Raw genomic sequence first — 24869 nt, 5'->3', positions numbered from 1 at the left:
AAAAAAAAAAAAAAAGAATAAGGACACGCTTCTGTGGCATTCTTTGCCCCCTACACATATGTAAAATGAGTGTGTCATCTGCTCTCTGGAAGTATATTATTTGCTATCCTGCCAACCAATTTACTCATGAAATCAATCAACAAAAAGTTGAAACAAAAGCATGAGCTCAATGTTATTACAATGACAAAGCAGAGATGCTTATATTTAACTGCTGAGAATCTGCAATAAGCTTATTATACTACCTCTATCTGCCCCAACGCTGCAGAGGCCCACAGTAGAGAAAGCAAGCTATGGTGAGTGGAGGTGGGATTCCCTGCAGGCAGCCCACAGTATGCCATTCACTGTGCTTCACAATGTCTTTCCCACACTTTACCTTTTGAGACTGTACATCACTGTTCAGCCCACCCCTGACACATCTGTGCTGGGGGCGGCTAACTGTCTTTAATTTAGCCTAGGAGCAGTATTCAGAAGATAAACAGGCTAGAGGACAGTCCCAAAGCCAGCAGTGCATCAAGCACAACATCAGGGTGATCGTACCACCTCTCCCTTTTCTTCACCATGGCTGAAGGAAAAAAGAGTTGTCTTTGAAAACAGCCAGGCTTGGGCTTTAGAAGCAGCCCTGGCTTTTGATCTGAGACTTGGGAGTGTGGCTTGCAGGAGTTCACCTCACGTGGCTCATGTCTGAGTTATACCTAACTCGGAATGAGTCACCACATTCATATTTATTTTATACCAGTATCTGCATACAGCTTATACAGAAGACAAAGCTCAGTGAAAGATCACTGGTCTTCAAACAACCAGCTTGCTCTTTCAAGTAGCACTCTTATCATGTTATGCATGCTCTAAAATTTCATGTCAGTTTCTTTTTTCTTTGCATTACTGGACACTGAGGCTAGGAGTGCTCTATTGAACTTCATCCCCAGTTTTTTATCTATCTATTTGTGTAGTTAATTTTTTTTGTTTTTGTTTTTTGGTTTTTTGGTTTTTCTCCGGTACCGGGAACCGAACTCATGACCTTGCGCTTGCCAGGCAGGCGCTTTTGCCACTGAGCTAAATCCCCAGCCTCTGTCTAGTTAATTTTTTGAAACAAGGTCTTGCTAAATTGCTCAGGTTGGCTTCAAATTTGTGATCCTCCTGCCTCAGCCTCCCGCATAGCTTGGATTACAGGCACATCACCACACCTAAATCTCTAATGAAAATTTAAAATCTAGGCCACACAAACACAACAATATTTATTTATTTATTTATTTATTTATTTATTTATTTATTTATTTTTGTCTTTTTGAGAGACAAGGTCTCGCTATGCAGTTCAGGCTGGCCTTGAGCTCACTTTGTAGCAAACGATCCTCTGGCCTCAGCCTTCTGAGTGCTAGGATTACAGGTACGCGTCACCACGCGTGGCTACAATAATGTTTAGAAAGACCAGTAAATTCCTAAGATATCCAAAGGGGAGGAAATTTAACAACCTCATTGAAAACGAAAGATTGATTAAAACAGAAATACCTCATAACACCTTTCAGGACCACAATCTGAAGTGGGGAGAGGAACAGGCATGTATGAAAAATTCGTTCACTTCAACAGATAATAAAACTGGAATTTACACAACTGGAGAAGACAGCAAATATACAGCACTAACTGGAATGATGCAGCGCCTTGACATGGGGCCCTATTCCTAGTCCCTGGAGTTTTGTCATTATCTACCACACCCAGACTGGAGGAAATCTGGCCTCCAGCTCTAAGCATATAAAGACCCATGCACATAGAGGTTTTAAAAACCTATGGGACACAAAGAAAGCAGTTCTAATAGGGAACTTTATAGCAGTGAATGCCCACATCAGAAAAACAGAGCCCTAATAAATAACCTAATGGCATGCCTCAAGGTCCTAAAACAAGGACAATCTAACTTCAAAGATAGTACAGAAAGGAAATTATAAAGACCAGAGCAGAAATAAATGAAATTGAGACTAAAATAAAATAAGAAAATTAATGATTCAACAAATTGATTATTTGAAAGAATAAAAAAAGATTGACAAGCTTTTAGCCAATCTTTCAAAAAAGAAAATACTCAAATAACTGCAATTAGAAATGAAAAAGGCAAATTCACAATGGACACTCCCAAAATCCAGAAGATTATTATTACTTTGAGAATCTGTACTCCAATAAATTGGAAAATTCAGAAAAAATGGATAGATTCCCAAATACACACGAATTACCAAAACTGAACCAAGAAGATATTTTTTAAAACCCTGAGCTGGGCATGGTGGTGCATGTCTGTAATCCCAGCACTTGGGAGGCTGAGGTAGGAGGATCACTATGAGTTTAAGGCTGGCCTGAACTACATAGCAACACCCTGTCTCAAAAAGCCACCCCGCCACACACAAAAAAAAAGGAAAGGGAAGGAGTTCTCCCAGAGTCATTCCTGGAAGCTAGTATTACCCTGATTCTTAAAGCATATAAAGATCCAATCAAAAAAGAGAAGTACAGACCAATCTCTTTAATGAACATACATTCAAAAATCTTCAACAAGATACTGGCAAACAGAATGTAGCAAAGTAAGTTCCACTGTAGAGATGCAGGGGTGGTTCAATAAATGCAAATCAATAAATATAATGTAGCACATCAGTAGATGCAAGGACAAAAACTACATGATCATTTCAATACATGCAGGAAAAGCCTTTGACAAAATCTAACATTTTTTCATGACAAAAACCCTGAAAAGAATAGGCATAGGAAGACCTTATGCCAATCTGATAAAAGCCATTTATGACAAAACAATGGCCAATATCACATTAAATGAGGAAAAGCTGAAAGCCTTCCCTCTAAACTCAGGAACAAGACAAGGATATCCAATATTACCATTCTTATTCAATACAGTTCTCGAGACATTAGCCAGTGCAATCAAGCAAGAGAAAGAAATAAGGAACATGTACACAGAACGAAGACACCAAATTACTGTTATTTGTAGATGACATCATTCTCTACATAGAAAACACAAAAAATTCCATGAAAAGACTCCTAGAATTAATAACCAAATTCAGTAGCACAACAGAATACAAACTCAACACACGAGAATCAATAGTTTCTGTACACCAATAATAAACTACTAAGAAAGAAATTAGGGAAACATTACCTTTCACAATAGCATCAAGAAAAATTAAATACTTAGGAATTAACATAAGCAAGGAAGTGAAAGACCTCTACAATGAAAACTACAGTACTCTGAAAAAGGAGATCAAACAGGACATCATAAAATGGAAAGATATTTCCTATTCCTGGATAGGTAAAACAAAATAGTCAAAATGGCCATACCTCTAAAACTGATACACAGATGTAATGCAATTCCATTGAACACATCAATAGCATTCCTCACAGAACTAGAGAAAACAATCCTAAAATTTATATGGAACCAGAAGAGCCCAAGAATAGCTAAAGCAATCATGGTCAACAAGAGCAAAGCAGAAGGCATTACAATCCCAGACTTCAAATTATACTAGTGATAAAAACAGCATGGTCTTGGGCGGAAAAAAGACTTATGGATCAATGGAACAAAATAGAGGATGCAGAAACAACTCCAGATCTTTGACAAAAATATATACTGGAAGAAAAGATACCCTCTTCAACAACTGGTACTGGGAAAACTGCGTATTCACATGCACAAGATTAAAGCTAGACCCATATCTCTCACCATGTACAAACTAAAATCAACTGGATCAAAGGTCTAGCTATTAAAACAGAAACAATCTCCTGGAAGGTAAAACTTTTGAAGAAATAGGCATACGCAAGGACTTTCAGAACAGAACCTCAATTGCACAAGAAATGGTACCAAGAATCAACAAATGAGATAGTGCCAAATTAAAAGGTTTCTGCACAGCAAAGGAAACAGCCAACAGAGTGAAGAGACAGCCTACATAATAGGAAAAAAAAACTACCAGCTATTCCTTGGACACAGAACTAATATCTAGAATATATAAAGAACTCAAAGAAATTAGACAGTCCCTCAAATTAAAGACCCAATCAAAATATGGGCAACTGAAATTAAGAGACATTTCTCAGCAGTACAAATAGCCAATAAATACTTGAAAAAGTGTTCACCATCTTTGGCCATTAAAGAAATGCAAATTAAAACAATACTGAGATTCTACCTTACTCCAAAAAGAATCCCTATCATCAAAAAATTAAATAAGAACGAAGTTGGTGAGGCTAGAGGGAAAAAGGAATCCTTCTATATATTTGGTAGGAATATAAACTAGTACAAGCATTATGGAAATCAGTATAGAGCTTCCTCAAAAATGTAAACTTAAAAATTCCACTTGACTCAACTATTTCCCTTCTAGGCATCTTCCCAAAAGAGTTAAAGACAGTCAACTACGTTGATATGTGCATATCCATGTTTACAGCAGCACAGCTCATGACAGCTAAGCCTTTGAAGCACTCTGCATATCCATCAACAGATGAATGGATAAAGAAAATGTGGTATGTATACATAATAGAGTACTATTCTGCCATGAAGTATAAACTTGAATGATCTGTAGGAAACTGGATGCAACCTGAGACCATAACCATTATTATTAGACCATTATTAAGTGAAATAAACTAGACATACAAGCTTTGTATGTTGCTCTTATATGAAAACCTAAAATACATAAAGATCAAAATAAAAGATAATAGGAAATAGAGAGAGAGGCCCTTTGCAAAAGAGAAGGGGACCAACAGATGGAGGGAATGAGGATGGAAGGAAGGCCAAGGGGACAAAAAAAGAATTAAGGTATTGGTACCATGTACCAATTCACCATAAGCAATGTAACACATGTAATATGAACATGTACCAATTTTTAAAAAAAGTGTCATTTTGCTTTACCAGTTTTCTGTTGGTGTGTATAATCATTAGCCATAGATTTAGTGGCTGAAAATAACAACATCCTTGTCTCACAACTCTGCAGGTCAGCAGTACTCATGGTCACAACTGGTATCTGGTTAGGGTAGCAGAAGACCAGAATGAAGAAGCCTGCTGGCGGGGCTCTGACCTGAAGGCTCCGGGGAAGAATCCACTGTCGAGCGAGCGCTCTCAGGCTGCTGGCAGAAGCTGGCTCCTAGAGGTCACAGGAGCGCGGCCAGTTTCCTCACTAGCAGCCAGCAGGCAGCCGCCCTCAGGCCACCTGCCTGTTTTCTCATGTGATCCCGCCCCCTCCATGTTCAGAGCCAGTAATTACACAGTGACCCTTCACATCTTCGCATACTTCCCTTCAGCTTCCCCTTCTGCCACCATTCAAGCAAAATGCTCTGCTTTTAAGGCTCACGTGATTTGATCAGACCCACTCTGATCATCCAGGGTTGAATCTCTTTTTTTCCTTTTGTGGTACTGGGGATTAAATCAGGGTCTTCACAATAAGCTACAACCCCTGCCCTTTTTTATTTTTATTTTCATTTTGTTTTATTTTATTTTATTTTGAGATGGGATCTTGCTAAGTTGCTAAGCTGTCCAGGCTGAGCTCAAACTCTCAATCCTCCAGCCTCGGCTGCCTATCATACTGGGAAACATATGTGAACTACATGCCCAGCTCCTCGTTTTGTTTTTTAAACAGAGTATCACTTGCCTATGCAGTTCAGGCTGGCCTTGAATTCATAATCTGCCTGCTTCAACCTTCTGAATGTCAAAATTTCTTTTTAATATAATTCTTCAGCCTCAGTTCTGCCATTCCCTGGAAACTGCAGCTAATAATGGTTTCTTTCATGTCCTTCCTGATATCGTCATACTTAGTAAAGCTTATATATTTGGGAGAAATAGATCTATCTATTCTTAAAAGGTTTGGTAAAAGTCCCCTGTTAAATTACCCAGGCCTTAGGCTTTACTGGAGATGTGTAGGAGGAAGTTATTGTGCGATAGATTGCCTAACTGTCTGAGATTAGTATTGATTGTATCGGCTTTCCTAGAAAATTATCCATTTCTTCCATATTTGCAAATTAATTTGTGCAGGATTTAACCACACATTTGTATATTTTTCTTATTCTTCTGTATTTCTAATGTTTCTCCATTATTTTTGAGTCTATGCTCTCTTCCCTACCTTTTCATTTTATAAGTTGATATAGACGTATCAATTTAACTTGCTTTTTTTTGAGGGGAGACAGGGTCTCGCTGTGTAGTTCAGGCTATATAGCGAGGACTCACTAAGTAGCCGAAGCTGGGATTGAACTCAAGGTAATCCTCCTGCCTCAGCCTCCCCAGTGTTGGGATTGCAGGCATACACCACAACACCTGGCTTAATTTCCTTTTTTAAAAAAATTAGCTCTTTTATTTATGAGTCTGATCATTTTGTTTTATGTAATTTATAAACTTTTTCTTCCTTTCTTTTTTAGGTTTATGATCACTCTTAACCTTCTGAGTTACATGCAGAATTTAGTTATTTCCTTTGCTTCATAAGATAGGTGCTTCTGCAGTTTAACTCTATCCCATTAGTTCTGGTATGTACTGTTTTTAGCATGCTTTCTTCCTAGAACTAATTTGATTTGAACTAATGATTATTTAAGTAGAAATGTGAAAAGAATTTTCTCTATTATTTTCTCTCCAGAGTTCTATCTCAGTGAGAGCAACATGATATATGAATTCATTTTGCCTGTCTTAAAAAAGGTCTATTCTCATACCAAATTCCCACAATGAATATAATCTCTGTACACTGCAAACATGTAGTAATAAAAACATTAATATAGAAAAGAAATAAAAAATTCTATTAAGTATTGCATGGTTTCTCTTGTGTAAGAAACCAAAGGGTAAATAAGGAGCACGAAGGAGGATAGATATTGGGAAGTAGGAAGAAAATGTTCAAATGGGAAAGGAAACAGGGAGCAGGAGGTGAAGGAAAGGAAGGAAAAGGGAAAAAAGAGAATGGAAGGAAAAACTGGAAAGAGAACTTTTACAAATGGAAGCAGAAGGGTAGAAGAGGGGAGGGAAATGGGAAAAAAGAATTGAGATGTACCATGTACAGGTACAAATTCCCCATGGTGGACATGAGCAACATGTGTGACAAATATCTACTAAAGAAAGAAATAAAAAGGTCTATTCTTAGTTTTCACTGATACAAATTTTGACAGATATCAAATGCTTACTTCATCATTTTTATTTAGGTTTTCTTTTCCTTATTTTTTGCCCAATTAACCTCTTATGAACTAGGTGCTGTGAATTAGCATTTCTTAGGCCTGCAAAGTGGCCTATATATGTCTATAATGAGATAGACGGACAGACAGACAGAAAGATAGACTGTTTCTCTTCAAAGTCTGTATCTTCTCGGATGGGAACAAACTTTTCTGTTGTTTATCATTCTTTGTCTCAGTTACAGAGCGAAAATAATAAAAGCTGAACTCAGAGTACCTGTGTGAATGAGAACTTTGGCTCCAAAGAACAGAGATTCACTCAAGTCAGGTCAAGTATGTGTGTGTGCTTGTGTGTATGTCAGGGGTGGTAACTGGAAGCAATCACTGTAAGGTTTCACAGGAAAATCAGGATCACAAGAATACTGGTGGCTAAGCCTCATGTGGTTCACGGAAAAGAAATAAAAGAAAGCAGCTTACCCAGCCCTCACAAGCAGTACAGAACACAGATGGAGAATACTAAATTGTCCACGATTAGGCAGGCTAAGTAAAGACCTGGGAGTTCCTTATTTAGTTAACAGCAATAATTTATTGACGATCCTCTTCCCCTATGTACATCAGTTAAAATCTTTGTACACACCCCCACTCCCTGCCAACACACACTTTCAAAAAATTTCATGAGTTGGCTCCCTATTCATGGCTTCCCTGAGTCATGTCATCTTTGCCTGTCTTTTTTCTGGCTAAGTATTTGATTTCTATTTCTACCAAATTGTTCTCTCTACCTCAAATTTAAAATTTTCTAAGAGAATGTTTGATCAGTCCACTATGTCACCATCACCAGTTACATAAGGCACTTGCATAGGTCTGCTGATGGGCTAACTCAACAGCTTTAGGTTAAGTGTTCTTCCAAGATATGGTCAACATGGTGAAGTCAAGCAAGATAAAATACGGGCACCTGCATGTGTCTACCCAGAGCTGATGTCCTCAGCAAGGGCTATGGTGAAGACCCCTTAGCAAGGGGCTGTGGATACACAGATACTCATAGGTTTGGCCGACCTCATCCACTACTTAGTTTTCCTTAGTTACTAGGGTACCTAGAAGAAATTAGAGCTTAGTTATAATCACATTTCTGCTACCTCAAACTATACAGACAAAAGCTTTTACTATAATTTCACTTATGACAACTTAGAAGTGAATGTAGATTTTCTCATCACAATCCCCATGGAAAGAGGTTTTACTATCATGTCATAGAACGAGAAAAAGAATTCTCAGAAGCCAATAATAGCATCATTCTAGAGCAGAAGTACACTAGCCTCAGAGTAAGATCTCTGGTTGCTTAAATATCTCAATCAGGGCACAGCTGTAAACTCACCGGAGCTGAGCCAGTGCTTTACTTGGTACTGCACCTGTTTGCCCAAGCCTAGCCATATTACACTGGGATAGAAGGGCAGGCAATTCTCCACAGGGCCAGAATATATTCTTTCAAAGTGCCTGTGGGAGGGGCTGGGGACTTAGCTCAGCGGCAAAGCGCCTGCCTGGCAAGCGCAAGGTCGTGAGTTCGGTTCCCAGTACCGGAGAAAAACCGAAAAACCAAAAAAAAAAAAAAAAAAAAAGTGCCTGTGGGAGCTTACACATCACATGGTTTCTCTTATATGAGAAACTTGAAGTATAAATAATTTAAAGACAAAATAAAAGATAACAGGAAACAGAGAGATCTTTTGCAAATGGGAAGGGAATCTAGAGATGAGAGAGGATACGGGAAGTAGAAAGAATTAAGATAGACTATGTACATGAACCGATTTCACCTTAATGAATATAATCATTATGTGTAGCAAATATGTACTACTAATAACAAGTGCCTATGAGGGCAAAAGCCCACCTGTCCCTCTTTATGAGATCATTCTTATATAATTATAAACTCTGCCAATCCTAAGAATAATATAGTTTAAGAGCACCCAAATTGAAGAAACAGTCATCAAACAAAAAGGATCTAAATTTGAAATAAGATCCTTTGTAACAAAAGGTTACTAATGAGAAATTTTTCATAAAAATACTTTTACTTAGCAGATAATGATTTGCACCTTATAGCTACATTGCTGAGTGGCACAAGGAAATCTTCTATAAGGAGGAGTCCGGCAAAGTACTCTACAAGGAACACTCTTCTAGTCAGATATATAGCACAGGGCTTTGCAGCATTCATTTGGTTTTCATGAAGGGAGTTGCAGAGCATTTAATGTATCAGTTTGCTAGGAATCACCTGGGTATTCAACATGTAGAAATCAATTTACCTCACACCTTCCCTCAAGATAAGGAGCCACGCAGGTCTCACATGCAAAAGATGGACAGCAATTAGAAAAAAAATGTAAGAGCATGTCTGACTAGCTAATCCATTAGCCAGAGATTTGGGAGGAGGTGTTCTCCTTCCAATTTTTTTTTTTGTTTTTAAGACAGGGTCTGGCTGTATAGTTCAGGATGGCCTTGAGTTCACTATGTAGCCCAGACTAGCCTCAAACTCAGAGTGATCTTCCTGCCTCAGCCTCCCAAGTGCTGGGATTGCAGATGTGTGCCACCCTTCCAATGTTTCTTTTGACAAGTTTTTCATTTCTCTCACAAAGTGTTTACCATAAAAGACTGGTGACTAAAGGACTGATGTATAAAGGAAGAAAGATATTTTTCCATTTTGATTTATCATGACTTTGTATCCCAGGGTGTGAATCTGATTACTAAAAAATGTTAAAATAAGCAAGAAGAGATAGGTGGTCAAGTTGTCATCAACTCTTTGCTTTGCAATGAGGATGCTATCAGCAGGTGGGAAGTTGCTTTAAGGGTATCTTTGAGATGAACCCCTGGGTCAGACAGAAGAGTGTGAGAGTTATTGTCTATGCAGGACAGGAAGCAATTACATCCATCCAGACTTCTCTGATACCTCAAGAACCTCTACTTCCCTCCTCTCTGCACAGGTTTCCTAATATCCTAATCATATCGAACGTTCATGTATGACAGCAAATGCACATTCACAGAGAGAGAGCGGGAGGCACCACGGGTAGTACCATCCTCCTTTGTCATCCCAGCACTCTGGGAGCCTGAGCAGAAGGATTGCAAGTTTGAGCCCAGCCTGGACAATGTACTGATTTAATGAGACCCTGTCTCAAAATAAAAAATTAAAAAGGTCAGGAATAGAGCTTAGTGTGAAGGTCTTGGGTTCAATCCTTCACAATGCAAAATACCAAAACAAAGATAAATGAAACAAATGGGATAGAATTATATTCTTGATATTATCTTGAAAAAAAGCGTTGTGTGTTTGCACACGTGTGTGTGTGTGTGTGTGTGTGTGTGTATGTGTGTGTTACTAGGGATCGAACCCAGGGCCTTCACACTGAACTACATCCCCAGACTTTTTAATTTTTTCGAGACACAATGTTGCTAAGTCTCTAAATTTTCCAGGCTGGGATCAAATTTGTGATCCTTCTACCTCAGCCTTCCAGAGTACAAGGATTTCAGGCAGGTACCACCACACCAGGCCTACCTAACATCTTTTACTGTGATAAAGCTACTGAGACAGTTAAATCATAAAATCTTTATGACCTGAAACAATAAAAGTTTATATTTTGTTCATGCAAAGTTCAATTGACAGGAGAGGAGGTTTTGGGGATTCTCAACTAAGCAGTCATTTAGAAATTCCAATTCATAGAAATTCTGCCATCTTCAACATGTAGTTTTCAAGGTCACTTTGGGTACCCATATTCAGCTGGTACAAGGGGTAGACAGAGCACATGGAAGCTATAGAAGAGCTTTTCTTTTTTTTTTTAAAGACCCAAGGAAGAAATGCATATCTCTTTTATTTTCGATTTCTCTGCCAAGAGTCACATAACGATGCCTAACTACACATAACTAAGTGCAAGGAGGCTGGAAAATGTCGTCAACTGTGTCAGCAAGAAGAAGACCAGAGGCACAGAGGTGAAGCTCTGCATTCGAGCTCAGGGCTCAGCCTGAGTGAGGCCTTGGCAATGAGGAACTCAACCCCCAGCTCCACCAAACAGAAAGGGAGCAAGTGAGTAAGCAAGAGAGTGGCGCAACAGGCTCAGCGAGCACTTAGCCAGTCCCTGCCACCATGCTTTTCTTAGAATTCTTTTCTCAGAATGTTATACTTTTACCTGCAAATTTATACTCAGATCTTCTATCTTAGAAATGTGATGAATTTAAATAAATAATGTGATCACTAGAATGAAATTCCACTAAGTGAAAAATTTGCTTCCCAGTGAAACTGACTATAAATTGAGTTACCTATAAAAAGATAAATGTCCCTTATTATTACATATTGACTTATTCAACTATGCGCTCAATACATGAAAATGTTTTAAAACTTCTTTAGTTCCAGTGTGTCAGGTAGTGGGTCTATCCACATTTGCATTTCTTACTTGTCCAACTTAACATTTCTTTTCTCTCTCTTTTTTTTAACAGGGTCTCACTATGCAGTTCAGGTTGGCCTTGAACTCATGGTGATCCTCCTGCCTCAGCCTCTCCAGTGCTGAGACTATAGGTGAGCATCACCACACCTAGCTCAATTTAACATTTCTGCAAGTGAACTCTTGATCCTCCTCTATCTCATCCTAACTCCATCAGCTCAGATCTCTGTACATCAGTTCTTCCAGGCAGGTGCTTGGGAATAACCCTTTTATATTTCACTCACTCTCAAGCCACCCACCCAGTTCATGGGCAGGTTAGCTGTACTTCATTTTTAAAATGTATCCTGAATCCATTCCTTCCTTCCACTTTTCCCTATGCAAAGCCAAATCCAACTCTCCCCTGGAATCCTGCTACAATGTTCTCTCGATTTCTACCTTTCCAGTGGCTCTCTATTTTATACTCTCCCAATCAGTTATCTCTCACAGAAATCAGGTAATCTTTCAAAAGTCCTTCAAAAGGGTTGCACTGCACTTAGGGTAAAATTTAAAATCCTCACCAAAGCCTTTCAGGCCTTTTAAGAACCCTGCCCCTGGCTTCACTGTCAGCCTCTTTTCTAGCACTTCTTTTACCCGGTCTGTTCCGGCCTGTTTAGTTCACTGAAAAAGGCCAAATGCTTTTCTGATTATAGGTCTTGAAGAATAGTATTTTCTGTTTAGAGGGTTTATATATTTCTCCTTTTACCATGAACTATGTATTTAAAAATTTAAAAAGTAACTGACTATACATGACTCCTACTGACTCAAGCACAAAGATCAAGACAGACAACAATCCCAACTATACCCTTTCAGGAAGAAGTAGTATACAGCTCTCCATTAACAGAGAAATGACTTTGTTTTTGTTTTTGTTTTTGAGTTTTAGAGAAGTGCTTTAGAGATCTGGACTTTGTCTTTTTTCTATTAAATCCAAAGACTAGGTCACCAGGGATCAGCAAGTGTGCAGAGAATAAAACACAGGTTTAGAATTCACTTATATCTCAGGATTCAGGTTTTCTCATAATTTATGGCTTACAAAGATTTTCCTATTAACTGGCTTGGTGTGGTGTTGCATGCCTATAATCCCATTAACTGAGGAGGCTGAGGCAGGAGGATTGCTGTGAGTTGGTCACCAGTCAGGGCTACATAGTGAGCTTAGCCTGAACTTCACAGCAAGACCATTTCAAGAAAAAAATTTTTTTCCTATTAACTAAGCCACACATATAAAAATATATTTCAATGATTTTGCCTAGAGTTTATACTGATACCTCGTCTACTACAGTAATCACAGTGACACCAGAACATAATAAAAGCTAAATACTGTACTTACTAAATAAATGAATAAATGAATGCAATTTAATATGATCATCTTGCACCAGAGTAATTTAAGTCCTATAAGTGATTAGTAAATATTGGTGATATTAGGCAACTTTAAAATTTTGATTACTCCCTAAAACTAAGCAGTATAGTGCCAGAGTAATATAAAAACAGTGAGTGTAAGGGAGGTGCCAAAGCTTCTCTGGAATGCACGACCTGGATTCAACATTTGGCTCTGCCGTGTACCAGTCAAGTAGCCTTTGTTAGGGACTCACACACCCTGTGGCTGTTTTCTGAGCTATAAAACTGGGTCAATGGGAACACTTACTTCATGGTGGCACTGTGATGACTGTACAATAAACATGCCAGGCTTGCAAAGAAGCAAGACATAATTGCTATGCTTTCATCACAAAGCTAATGTTAAACAACGTGGTGTCTTCGAGCAGAAATGGCAAGTTGTACAGTATCATAAGGAGAAAATATGTGGGTGTATCAAGCTGCCAAAGAAACCTTAGGTGGGAGGTATGGCAGCAAGAGGCAGGAACACACAGACACCAGGAGGGAGGCAGGGAGGGGCAGTGCGTGTGCGGCTACCAGCACACGGATGTGACCGACATAGTGGTCACGGACGGCGCTGCTGAAGAGAGTCTGAGCTGGGTTTGTGATCTTGCAACACGCTCACAGTGCTTAGTTCACCTGATGCATCACCAGTTCTGTGAGGAAGGGTGTCTCTGGATCGGTTTTCAGGCTCAATCCATCTAGAATACTTGGGAACATTAGCCAAGGAGGCAAGATCTGCCTAAAGCAAGCCACTGAGCAGTTCAGTTGGTTATCAGTGGAAAACGTTCATTTGGTTCTGCCATATTTTCGACTGATCAATGTCAAAAAAAGAATATGAAAGGGATCTTTTAGATAATATAACAGTTTAGGAAAAAACAGGAAAACTGCGTATGCTGACCAAAATAGGCAATTGCCACCTGTTATCAGATGTTGGAGGTATAGCACAGAGCAGCTAAGCAAGCTTCATGTCCAGAAGAAGAGAATATTTGAAGAGAAACAGACGAAATCTGCCCTCAGTTCACCATGAAAAGAACAAGGTTACTGGCTGGGTTATATTCTTTCCCAAACTCTTATGTTGAAGTCCTATCTAAAATAGAACTCATTGAAGATGAAGCCTTTAAACAGCAAATTAAAATAAAATAGTCAGTAGGCTGGGCCCTAATCTAGTATGATTTGTGTTCTCTTAAAAAGTGAGTAGGGCACAGAGACACAGATGTCCATGCAGGGACACAAGAATGTGTAAGCCAAGGAGAGAAGCCTCAGAAGAAACCAACTCTGCCAACCCTTGACACATAGTCTTCAAAACTCTTAGAAAATAAATGTTTGGTAAACTGGATTCAGTGGCGCATGCCTGTAATCTCAGCACTTAGGAGGATGAGGCCGAAGGGTCAGTAGACTGTGAGGCCAGTCTGGGCTACAAGGTGAGTTCAAAGCCAGGCAAAACTGCAAGGCCAGGGAGACCCTGTCTCAAAAAATGAATAGAATAGAATAGAATAGAATAGAATAGAATAGAATAGAATAGAATAGAATAGAATAGAATAGAATAATTCTGTTCAAGTTTCTCAGTCTGTGTGGTATCTTGTCATGGCAGTCCTAGGATATTAATGCAGACGTGAAACTGGTAGCAGACATGAGAAACAGAAATGAAAGTACTGCCTCTTTAGGAAACAACTTTGTGGAAAAACTTTAGCTTAAACTTTGCAGGATAAAAATAGCAAGAGCCAGTAAAAAATACCATGGGCTAAAGGTAAGGGGTAACAGAGGCTAATACAGTACCTCCGAAACATGAGTCAAAAAACAAATGAGTTGACCCTGGGACAAATTAAATAATGGAAGCTTCCCTTAGCTCCCTAAGCTACCCTTTGCTTCCTTTCCCTAAACTGCACCACCCCTTAGTGGGGTTCACCTGCCAAGCTTGCTTCACATTACAACAATCAAAACAAACAAAAAAATAAGCAAGTATTTGAAAAAGACTACTTGAACTACGTACAGTAATTTGGGTAGCGGGCATGTGAAGCAAAGAAAAGAGAAAAGGCAAAAGGCTAGAAGTTCCGGATAAGGGTAATGCCCGCCTCCTTCCACAGATGTGGGGACTGAAAGGCCCCAAGCCAGAGGATTTGTCAAGGAAAAATACTGCCCATTTAATCACAACCGTAACTACAGCAAGAAATACAATTTTTCCCTCAGCTGTTTGCTTTTAAGTGGCATTCCAGAAAGCCTGACAAACAGCAATTGGAGATACATGAGCAACATTTGAAATTGTTCGCTATGTTTTTTTGAGTTGCTATGATCATTTATACGATGTTTCCACCATTTTTAAATGAACAAAATTTTACAGCAGGGGAAATGAGGAGGGCACAATAGAACAAATAGCTTCTGCAAAATATGAAGTAGATTCAATTATTTGCCAGCCAAATGGATCCAAGTGTTGAGGAAATGAGAATATGAGGAAGAACTGAGTAAGTATAATACAATTATACTTTATAGCCCAGGGTAGATACACTGGTATCTGAAACAGTGGTGAAGTTTGGAATACAGACAGTCCTTAACTTAGTGTGGTTAAAGAATTTTTCAGGGTTCTCATGGTGTTAAAGCAATGCATATTCAGTAGTAACCGTACTTCAAGTTTTGAATTTCAACCTTTCCCTGAGCTCAAATTTTGAACTTCAACCTTTCCCTGGGCTGGTGATATGTGTTAGACCATCGCAGTGCAGCTTCTAGTCACCTACACAGTCGAGGGGTAAGCAGCCCACTCTGTAGCATGCCGTGCTACTAGGCTCTGACGGTCTGTAGGCTGGGTGTGTGAAACACATTTGTGACGTCATGACATTTTCAGGTCACCATGGTTTATTAGGAGGTAACTTCATCCTATGTTGAGGAGCATCTTTACTACGTCTCAGAATCTAACAGCCCAGTCTTTTTAACCTAACCTGTTCTAAACACCTAAGGCATTTAAATTTATTTTTATTCTACTAAAATAACAAAATTAAATTATTTGCAGTAGTCAGCAACAAGGGCACAGAAGAACATTATTTTCTTGTCTAAATCAGATTTCAAACACAAACTAAAAGTACAAGTAAAATATAATCTCAATATAAATTTTAATAGTAAAATAAACACAAAATCAAGAAAATGCAGATCTTATTGCAAATAGTTGTGGAAAAAAATATTTATGGCTGCTTCCAACGTTGAAGACAAGTTCTAACTTTATTCTCCAACACTGATAAGCACAAATTTTGACAATTAGGTAAAATAATATCAGAAAGGTATTTGAAATATGAAAACTCCCATTTAAGAGTATAATCATTAATCTTACTAAGTCTTTAGAAGACTTCTAGGAGTGAATTAGGTGAAGAAGAAAAAAGAGTATTTCAAGTTTTTGAAGAGTGAGAAACTACTTGGTAAGACCAATAATTCCGTTATTCCTTTTCTTCTTCTTGTTAGTTAAACACAGAGAGCATAGAGTACCAATTTTGGAATGTATATATAAAGTCATAAAACTTTACTCTTATTGTTTACTAATTCCTTTTCTAATAAAAGAGATATCTATCAAAATCAGTTTTTGTATCCACTTATTTTCCTTTGGGGAAGGAAAGTTTAATAGCTCAATACAGAGTAGTTCATGATATAATACCCAGTTCACCCATCAAGTTTATTTAAAATGTCTATATGGGTTTCTTTTTAATGAACTAGCAGAAAATGATGGTCAGAATAGTTCTACAGGTAGAAATAAAATGGCAGAAGCAAGTAAAGGAAACATCCACTCCAGCTGGTTAGGAGCAGCATCAAAGCTGAATTTCCTACACGTGGAAGGGGCCTAACACCTGGGCATCGGAAGCTATATCCTGCTTCTCCACCTGCTATCAACTGTTCAGAGTACATTCAACATTTACATGTTCCTTGCTTGTTGGGAAAAAACAAAACAATGGCCCAAATCTGAATGCAATGAGGATTATGAATGCTAACAGAAGCCTCAAAGAGGGGAGGCAAATCTTCATTATCACTTGTTAGTAATGATTATATCTCTATGCCCTACAATGTAATAAACATTTCTCCATCAAATGATTATAGTTTAAAACAAGTATTTTAAGCATGATAATGTATAGAGACCTTTATAAGAAAGGAATAGCAACACAGTTTAATTAAAAGTGAGTATTTTCAAAGAGGAACTTAAGGGGGCACATTTTAGACCCACAGAGTTAACAAAAGCTTCTGAGTGGTTTCACTTCCGTTTGGGAGAGTAGATTCTTGCTCACAGACAACAACTGACTGCTAGCAATAAGCAGCAAGCTGCGTGATGAAATTAGAGGTAAGTTGCTTTAAATATGAAATGAACTTTACAGTTTTGCTTTAGAATGCAAGTTGTTTTCAAATAAATTCACCTCCATAATTACAAATTTGGATGAAGGTCTTAGAGGGGAAAATATTAAATTGTAGAAAAAGGAATTCACCATGATTTTATTAAAACTATGACTTGGGAAGAGTAATACCAAATTGTATTTGTCCATTCTTGGAGTGTGGGAGATTGTCCAGCACCGTACATAGGTAACTGAGCTGGAGGACAGCTTAGAATTTCTGAGGTAAGTAGCTACTATGGCAACATCTTGTCATTGATAGCTACCTTTGGAGCAGAGTAGGAAGATGCCAGTTTAGGATTCTATGTTTAGCCACTAGGGGCCCTCCTCACTCCCCCTGCTCACTGCCTGCGCCATCTTTGCTCATTCCCCTTCTACAGGGCATGGAGAAGCTTTGGTCAGGTAATTAAAGTGGCAGCGTAATTAAAGTAATTAAAGTGGTGTAAATGTTGGGACAAAGAGAAGATCACAGGAGGTGACCAAGAATGCCAAAAAAGTGACTAGCATGGTTTTGGGGCCAGCAATGAACCTGCACTAATGACTGAAAATTTGGGGCACAGTATTGCCTTCTAGTGGCAGAAAACTATCTTCAAGAATTTTTGGGCTTGGGATATAGCTCAGCAGCACGAGCGCCTGCCTGCCTGGCAAGTGCAAGGTCATGAGTTTCATTCCCGGTACCAAAAAATAAACCAAAAACAAAGAATTTTTGAAGAACAGATGTGTTTCTCTTGGGTAACTTGCAAGCCAGTCACCGACTCTCCTCCTCCACCGTTTTTCCTGTTCAAGGAGTTCAACAACTCTGTTCCTCTCCCCCACTTGTAGTCGCTCAGTCCCAATCTGCTTTTGCTTTCTTTCCTACCAGACTCCATTACCCACCACTCAACATCTCCCTTACACTGAGCTACACTGGACCCAGCAGCTCAGGAAAAGTGACCGTTAACAGTCAGAAACTATGTGATCCGGCGGGAGGTCCTGCGTTTGATTTCCCTGTACCCGCCCCCCCACAAAAAAAGGCAAAGAAATGATGTGATGTGGTTGTCAAGTCATTGGTAGCTTAAAATTGGCCACTTCGGGAATATTTACATCATGGAAACAGGTAAAAGCTACCAAGTGGTGGAGAGGTCTCCTCTCTTCTTCCTGGAATCCCCTATATAAGATACAGTTTACCAGCACATCACTGCCCTAGTCCCATTCCTTTGCCTCCTGCTGGCAAACCCAAAATCTGGTTAAAATAACTCTGCTTTTCCCCCACCATATACATTGGTACTGCTGCATATTTCCAGAGAGACACACAAAACACTGCAGATTTTTGCAGACAAATTCATGGTCTCCAACAATATAGCTCAACTATTCCTTTGTGTTTTTCCAGTCTTTTGTTTAATACAAATGCTTCTCCATGTTTTTTGGGGTTTGTTTTGGTTTTTTTTTTTTTTTTTTTTTAGTCTTTTTTGAGACAGGGTCTCCCTATGCAGTTCAGGCTAGCCTTCAGTTCACTTTATAGCCCAGGCCAGTCTCGAACTCACAACGATCCTCCTGCCTCAGCCTCCCGAGTGCTGGGATTATAGGCGTGTGCCACCATGCCTTTCAACCTTCTCTCTCTACTACATTTCCTTCATTCTCCATACTGCTTATTAACAGAAATAACGAAACTTCAAATGGAATACTGTCAATTTCCACCTCCTGAAACTACATATTCAACTCTACCCCATACATCTCTGCTTAGTTTCTCCTGCTATAATGGAAGAAAGATAATTCTTTTTTTTTTTTTTTGGTGCCGGGAATTGAGCTCGGGACCTCGTGCTTGCTAGGCAGGCACTGTGCCACTGAGCTACATCCCCGGCCCAAAAAGATCATTCTTCTGAGACAAAGCTCACCTCCTCAGACGTCTCTCTATTGTGTATTTCTTCAGTCTTTACGGTTTTTCTTTGCGTGAGTCTTTTCTTCCTACCGACAGATCAGAACAGTCTGGACCATGGACATCCACCCTCATCACTGTCCAGTCACACTGGCCTGGTCCTAGTTATAAAACTTACTGCGCTCTCTCCTTTCTCACAGGTTTGCAGTGCAGCTCCCTCAGTCTGGAATGCCTCATCATCTCAGTTCAACAAGGCTTTCCCAAACACGACTGAGTCAAAATCAGTTCCTTTGCTGTTTGCTCTCATCTATCCCGGTATCTCTTCTGAATATTTATGTCACTGTAAATACCATTTATTCTCGTGATTGCCTCATTAACGTCTTGCTGACAGCATTACAGATTTTGAGCTCAGACAGCACATCTGCTTTTGTTCAACTTTGTATTCTCTGGATCTAGCACAGTGCCTGGCATAGAGTAAATAAGTGCTCAATGAAGAAATACTAATTATTTAAGCATCTTAAGACATCCTTTCCATCCTCTAGAAATCCATCTTAACCTCATGCCCTCCTCTCTCCCTGCTTCTTTTCTTCCCCCCTCTCATTTACTATCTAGCTTGCTGGCTTTCTCTCCCATTATCCATGCTCTCCTCCTGCTAATCTTTTAGAAAAATCACCTCATTTTTATGGCTCCATTTATTCACCTCCTATTTGTTCATTTAATCACTGGCTCTTATACTTCATTTTTTTTTTGGTTTGTTTTCGGGTACCGGGAATCAAACTCACGACCTTGTGCTTGCCAGGCGAGCGCTGTGCCGCTGAGCTAAAACCCCAGCCCCTCTTATATTTCATTACGTCACTGAAAACGCTGTCACTAAGACCATGAAGGACTCTGACCATTAACTTCTGCACAGTAACCACTCTCCACTCCTTAGTCCCTTACATGGCTTCCAGGCACCAATGGCATTGTACCTCTTCTTTCTTTTCCTCCTTCACTTCTTTTGGGTTTGTTTTTTCCAGTGCCTTGCAAACATCTCCTTTCTTCTTGAAAACGAATACCTTTCCCTTAGTATTCATGTTTTATACTCTTTTGGGCCTCTTAGTCTTACAGCTTAGACTCAGCCCATCTAATGTATGTTAATATGTCTATCCATAACTCTTCTCTCTTCAGTACTCCTCTGTGAGAGTTCACCCACTCTCACGGCTTCAATGCTGACCACTTCCAAATGTCTGCATTTAACCTAGATCTTATGTGATATCCATCTGCATAGTGGCTATTATAGGAGTGTGTGGATATGTACCATAAACTTAACATATCCCAAATGTAACTCATTCTATCCAGTAATTTGTTCTTCTTTGTTCATTTCCTTTCTCAGTGTGATGACTGCCAAACTCTCTAAGTAGAATGCTGAACGTTATCACTGATTCATTCCATCTCGTAATCACCAAGATCTGTTGATTCTATCTCTTGAATGCTTCTCATCCATCTCTCTCCAACCCTTAACAAATATTCTGATCATTCCTCACCTAGATTACAGCTCCGTGCCTGAAACGGTCTGTCATTACTATCTCACTGTATATCTTCCAGTCCACTGTCCACACAGCAGCAGAATGACCTTCCTAAAACATAAATGTGATCGCTTTTGGCTCCTACTCAAAGCCTCTCAGTGCCCCCAATCCCGCACGGCAGGATGAAATCCAAATGCCTACCACTGATCACACAGCTCTGCACGGCTGCTTGCTGCTTACCTCTCTAACCTGTCTACCTCCTTACCCCTCTTGCTCTGCACTCCCTAATCTCCAACCTACATAGAAGGCTTGGATTGCTCTGCATTTTGTTCCCTATGAGTTTCCGCATATTTCCTACATGGATCATCCTTCTCCCTTCCTGTACTCACTCTAAATAACCCTTCAGGCCTCATCTCCGCCCTTATCTCCTCTGCAGAGTTCTTGGAACAAAACAGGAACTCAATAAATGATCTTCCTTAAGCAAATGTTTAAGTTTAAACAAATGTTATGCTCTGCAGTTTTAAATTTGCTCAAGTTATGTTACTAATAAAGTACAAATTAAATAGGGTAATTTACATTTTAAAACATTCTATTATGAAGATCTATCAACAGAATATTTTGAGGACTGTGCTTATAAACTTTTCACCAGTAAAGTCCATTGTAAGTGTGGCATCTGCGATATTCCAAAATAGACCTGCTTTCCAGTTTTGGAAAGTAATTCCCAGGAAAGGTTCACATGGTTATAAAACCAAGGCATATAATACTCTAAACCAGCGCTGGTGAATCTAAGGCATGTATGCCGCAGCACGCTGTTTGCTATCAAAACCTCTAAAAGGTTTGCCATCACAGCTCTAAACTATAGACATTTCATTATTTTATTTCATCTTTGAATTTTGATCAGAGCAATGTCAGCTAGATGAATTCAGTATCTCTGAAAGATTCAAATTTTTAGTATTTCACCATCTATCTACATAGCACTGTTTGAATTTTAAGGAAGTAAATAACTGAATTAAATAATACACAACATCTAAAAACTGATAGTTTTTGACAAATAAGACTGGTAATTTTATAAATCCAACTTAAATATAAATGATATATAGAGTGAGTACAGGAAGGGAGAAGGATGATTAACTAAAATATACAGAATACAAAATTTGTAGAAAAATGGCAATCAGATCAAGAATTATAAAGGTTATGTATATATGCACTTGAGTGTGTACAAGTGTCCCATTTATAACTTCCAATATTCTTTTATGTGATTTTTTTTTTTTTTCAGACAGGGTCTTGCTATGCAGTTCAGGCTGGACTTGGGCTCACTTCATAGCTCAGGCTGATCTTGAACTCCCAATGATCCTCCTGCCTCAGCCTCCCAAGTGCTGGGATTACAGGCGTGTGCCACCACACCTGGCCCCAATATTCTTTTAATGTTTAGTTTGCTTGACAATTTTAAGATTGCCCCACAGTATAGAGGCCAGCCTTTTGGAGTCACTGAATTCCCTTTCAGGAAATGGAAGCTTATATGTTGTCTTACCAGAAAAAAATAAAATATTCATATGTTCATACGAAGAAATTCACATACCTAGCGATTCAGAATCTTTAAAGCCAAAATCTAAATTTGAGAAGCTCTGTAATAGAATTTTTAACTAAAGATGAAAACTGAATAATGATATTCAATCAAAAGCTGACTTCCTGAACAATGCAGGCTGCTTAGATTAGGCACATTAGCATCTTTCACTTAGGTCTTATTGTTGTTTTTGTACCAGAATCAAACTCAGGACCTTGCACTCACCAGGCAGGCACTTAGACTCTGGCCCTCACTTAGGTCTTGATTAAGCAACCAAGTGACTAAAGTCAAGTCTGATGGGCCAACATGTTTTCTGAGTTTTGCTTAGTTGAAGCCTCTCTGGTGTTTTTGGAACAACCAGTGGCTGAAGCCTACTTTCAAACTTAACCTCCTACAAAATTCAAACACAGGCAGCAAGTCCACCGCAATAAACTTACAAAATGGCTTAGGGTTAGACCTTGGCCCAGCCAAATATAATAATAGGTCTGAAAGGCTTTAAAGGGCTTATTCAAGATGAAGACTTCAGAGCCTGCCTTTCCTGTCATACTTGGAAAGTAATCTTTCTGAACATAGGGTTCATTTGACTTTTTTTTTCTGCTTACTTTCAGCATGGAGTTATGCTAATATTTGTAATTTACCTTAAAACAGGTTAAAATTGAAAACAGAAGTATTACACTAGAAAAAGCTGCACAGTGAGGACTGTATTTAAAAGAACTCTTCCATTCAAAATCCCACAAGGCTCTCCACTTCAAAGAAGAGCCTAAATCATCACAAACAGCCACCATTTCTGGTTCCTTGTAAGTGCTCTAACTTCCTTTCCTACTACTCTGATTTAACTCACTTTATTCCAGCTACATTAGCCTTCTCCCTCAAATCCAGCAGTAAGCAAGCCTAGCCCAGATGTTTGCATGAATAACCGCGGGACTCAGTCACATTCTCCACAAGGTCCATCCTATCTAATAACAATCACAACCTTTCATTCCACCACAATCCAATCTTTGCTCTTTCCCATTTTCTTCTTTTTTTACAACTATTATCGCCTTTTTATTATTAAATACATTATTATTTCTAATTGTTTCATTGTCTTTTTTTCTGCAAGAAATATAAGGTCCATAAGACTTGTTTGTCCATCTGTTTAGGACATGAACTTGTATTTGTGTCATGGTTAGATTCCAAGATCCCCTAGTATATTCCAGAGATCTAAGAATTAATATTAGTAAATTGGTTTCAGCTACTTTCTTGTTTATTTGCTTTTTTGTTGTTTTTTAGACTGAATCTCACTATGTAGTTTATGCTGGTCTTGAACTCACTATGTAGCCCCAGGCTGGCCTCAAACTTGCAGCAATCCTCCTGCCTCAGCCTCCCAAATGCTGAGATTACAGGCATGCATCACCATGCCCACTTGTCTTCTGTTGTTTGAAAAGTGTGCTCTCTCGCCGTAATACTAAAATTTCCCACATAGCTTTCAGTTTAAAATTAAATAGTAAGATTTATTTAGTTTTTATCAGACATGTGACATAGACCAGTATATCGACAGACATTTGGCAGGTATGGGATAGGAATCAAGACCCAAACTTTCTGAATTGTTCAGATAAATGAAACCACTGCTTAAACAGGCTTTTCTTGCTTTGCACTAAGTCTGCTGCCATGGAAACCACTACCACAGCAGCCCTTTCTAGAGCCCTACCTATAAGATAAAATATTTGACTTCCTATTGTTATGATCTGAACCTGTCCATTTTTACTGTAAATCCTACTAGAAGATATAACAAGTATGTATTCACTACTCTGACAAAAAAAAAAAAAACATTCTAGAAGAGACTAGTTTATACAAGATTGTTAGTTTAAACATTGTTACAACCCTGCAACATATATAAAAGGAGTCACACAATTTGGTACCATACTCCGCTCAAATTACACCTTTCTCATATACAAATTCATGTGTCTTACTTTGATGTTGCAAGCCTGCTCCATCAGTCTTCTTGCATTTTCCTCTGCTCTGTATCTCTTTGGAAGCTGAACTCTGAAGAACTTCAAAGCACCTTCAAAATCAGCTTGCAGAAGATCTTCCTTGGAGGTCTGCAAAATAATCAAAAATCATTATTACCTTTTAGCCTGCATTCAGGAAAATACCTTTCTAAAGGAATTTGTATTTTCTTGAATATACTTTTATATTCTTGAATATATTAAGATCAAATCAGTGCCAAAGAATTTTAGAAGACATAGTATTTCTAATATTTAGAAGATACAAGCTGTGCCTGGTAACTCACCCCTGTATTCCCAGCACTGTGGGGGCTGAGGCAGGAGGATCACAAGTTGGAGGCTAGCCTGGGCTATATAGCAAGTTCAAGGCTAGCCTGAACTCTGGACTACATAACAAGCCTCTGTCTTAAACTAACAAACAAATGAACAAAGAGCTCCAAAAAGATAGTGCTATAAGTTGAAATAAATCAGAAAAATCCTAGAAGCAATTTAATTAGTAAACTGATATTTAATTGGTATTACCTGAAAATTATAACGGTGAATTCTATCAAAGTTTACGAAGTTACAGCTCTAAGACAAAGACAAGGCCAAAAAATAAATTTGAAAAAAAATTGAGGGGGCTGGGGATTTAGCTCAGCGGCAAAAGCACCTGCCTGGCAAGCGGAAGGTCGTGAGTTCGGTTCCTGGTACCGGAGAAAAACCAAAACCC

General features: G+C 38.9%; 1 protein-coding gene across 4 annotated transcripts in view; it reads right to left on the bottom strand.

Moving 5' to 3' along the window:
• Rabgap1l (RAB GTPase activating protein 1-like) overlaps positions 1-24869 on the bottom strand; it is a 598504-nt gene that overhangs the window by 105988 nt on the left and 467647 nt on the right. For all 4 annotated transcript variants that reach the window (XM_005374884.2, XM_005374886.2, XM_005374887.2 and 1 more), the window contains one exon: positions 24128-24256. In XM_005374884.2, coding sequence (XP_005374941.1) covers positions 24128-24256 — 129 coding nt within the window. The remainder of the gene's footprint in view (positions 1-24127; positions 24257-24869) is intronic.

Source organism: Chinchilla lanigera, unplaced genomic scaffold (assembly GCF_000276665.1).
Source record: "Chinchilla lanigera isolate Chin_1 unplaced genomic scaffold, ChiLan1.0 scaffold00005, whole genome shotgun sequence".
Taxonomy (NCBI): Eukaryota; Metazoa; Chordata; class Mammalia; order Rodentia; family Chinchillidae; genus Chinchilla; species Chinchilla lanigera.
This window is presented reverse-complemented; position numbering and strand designations above follow the sequence as displayed.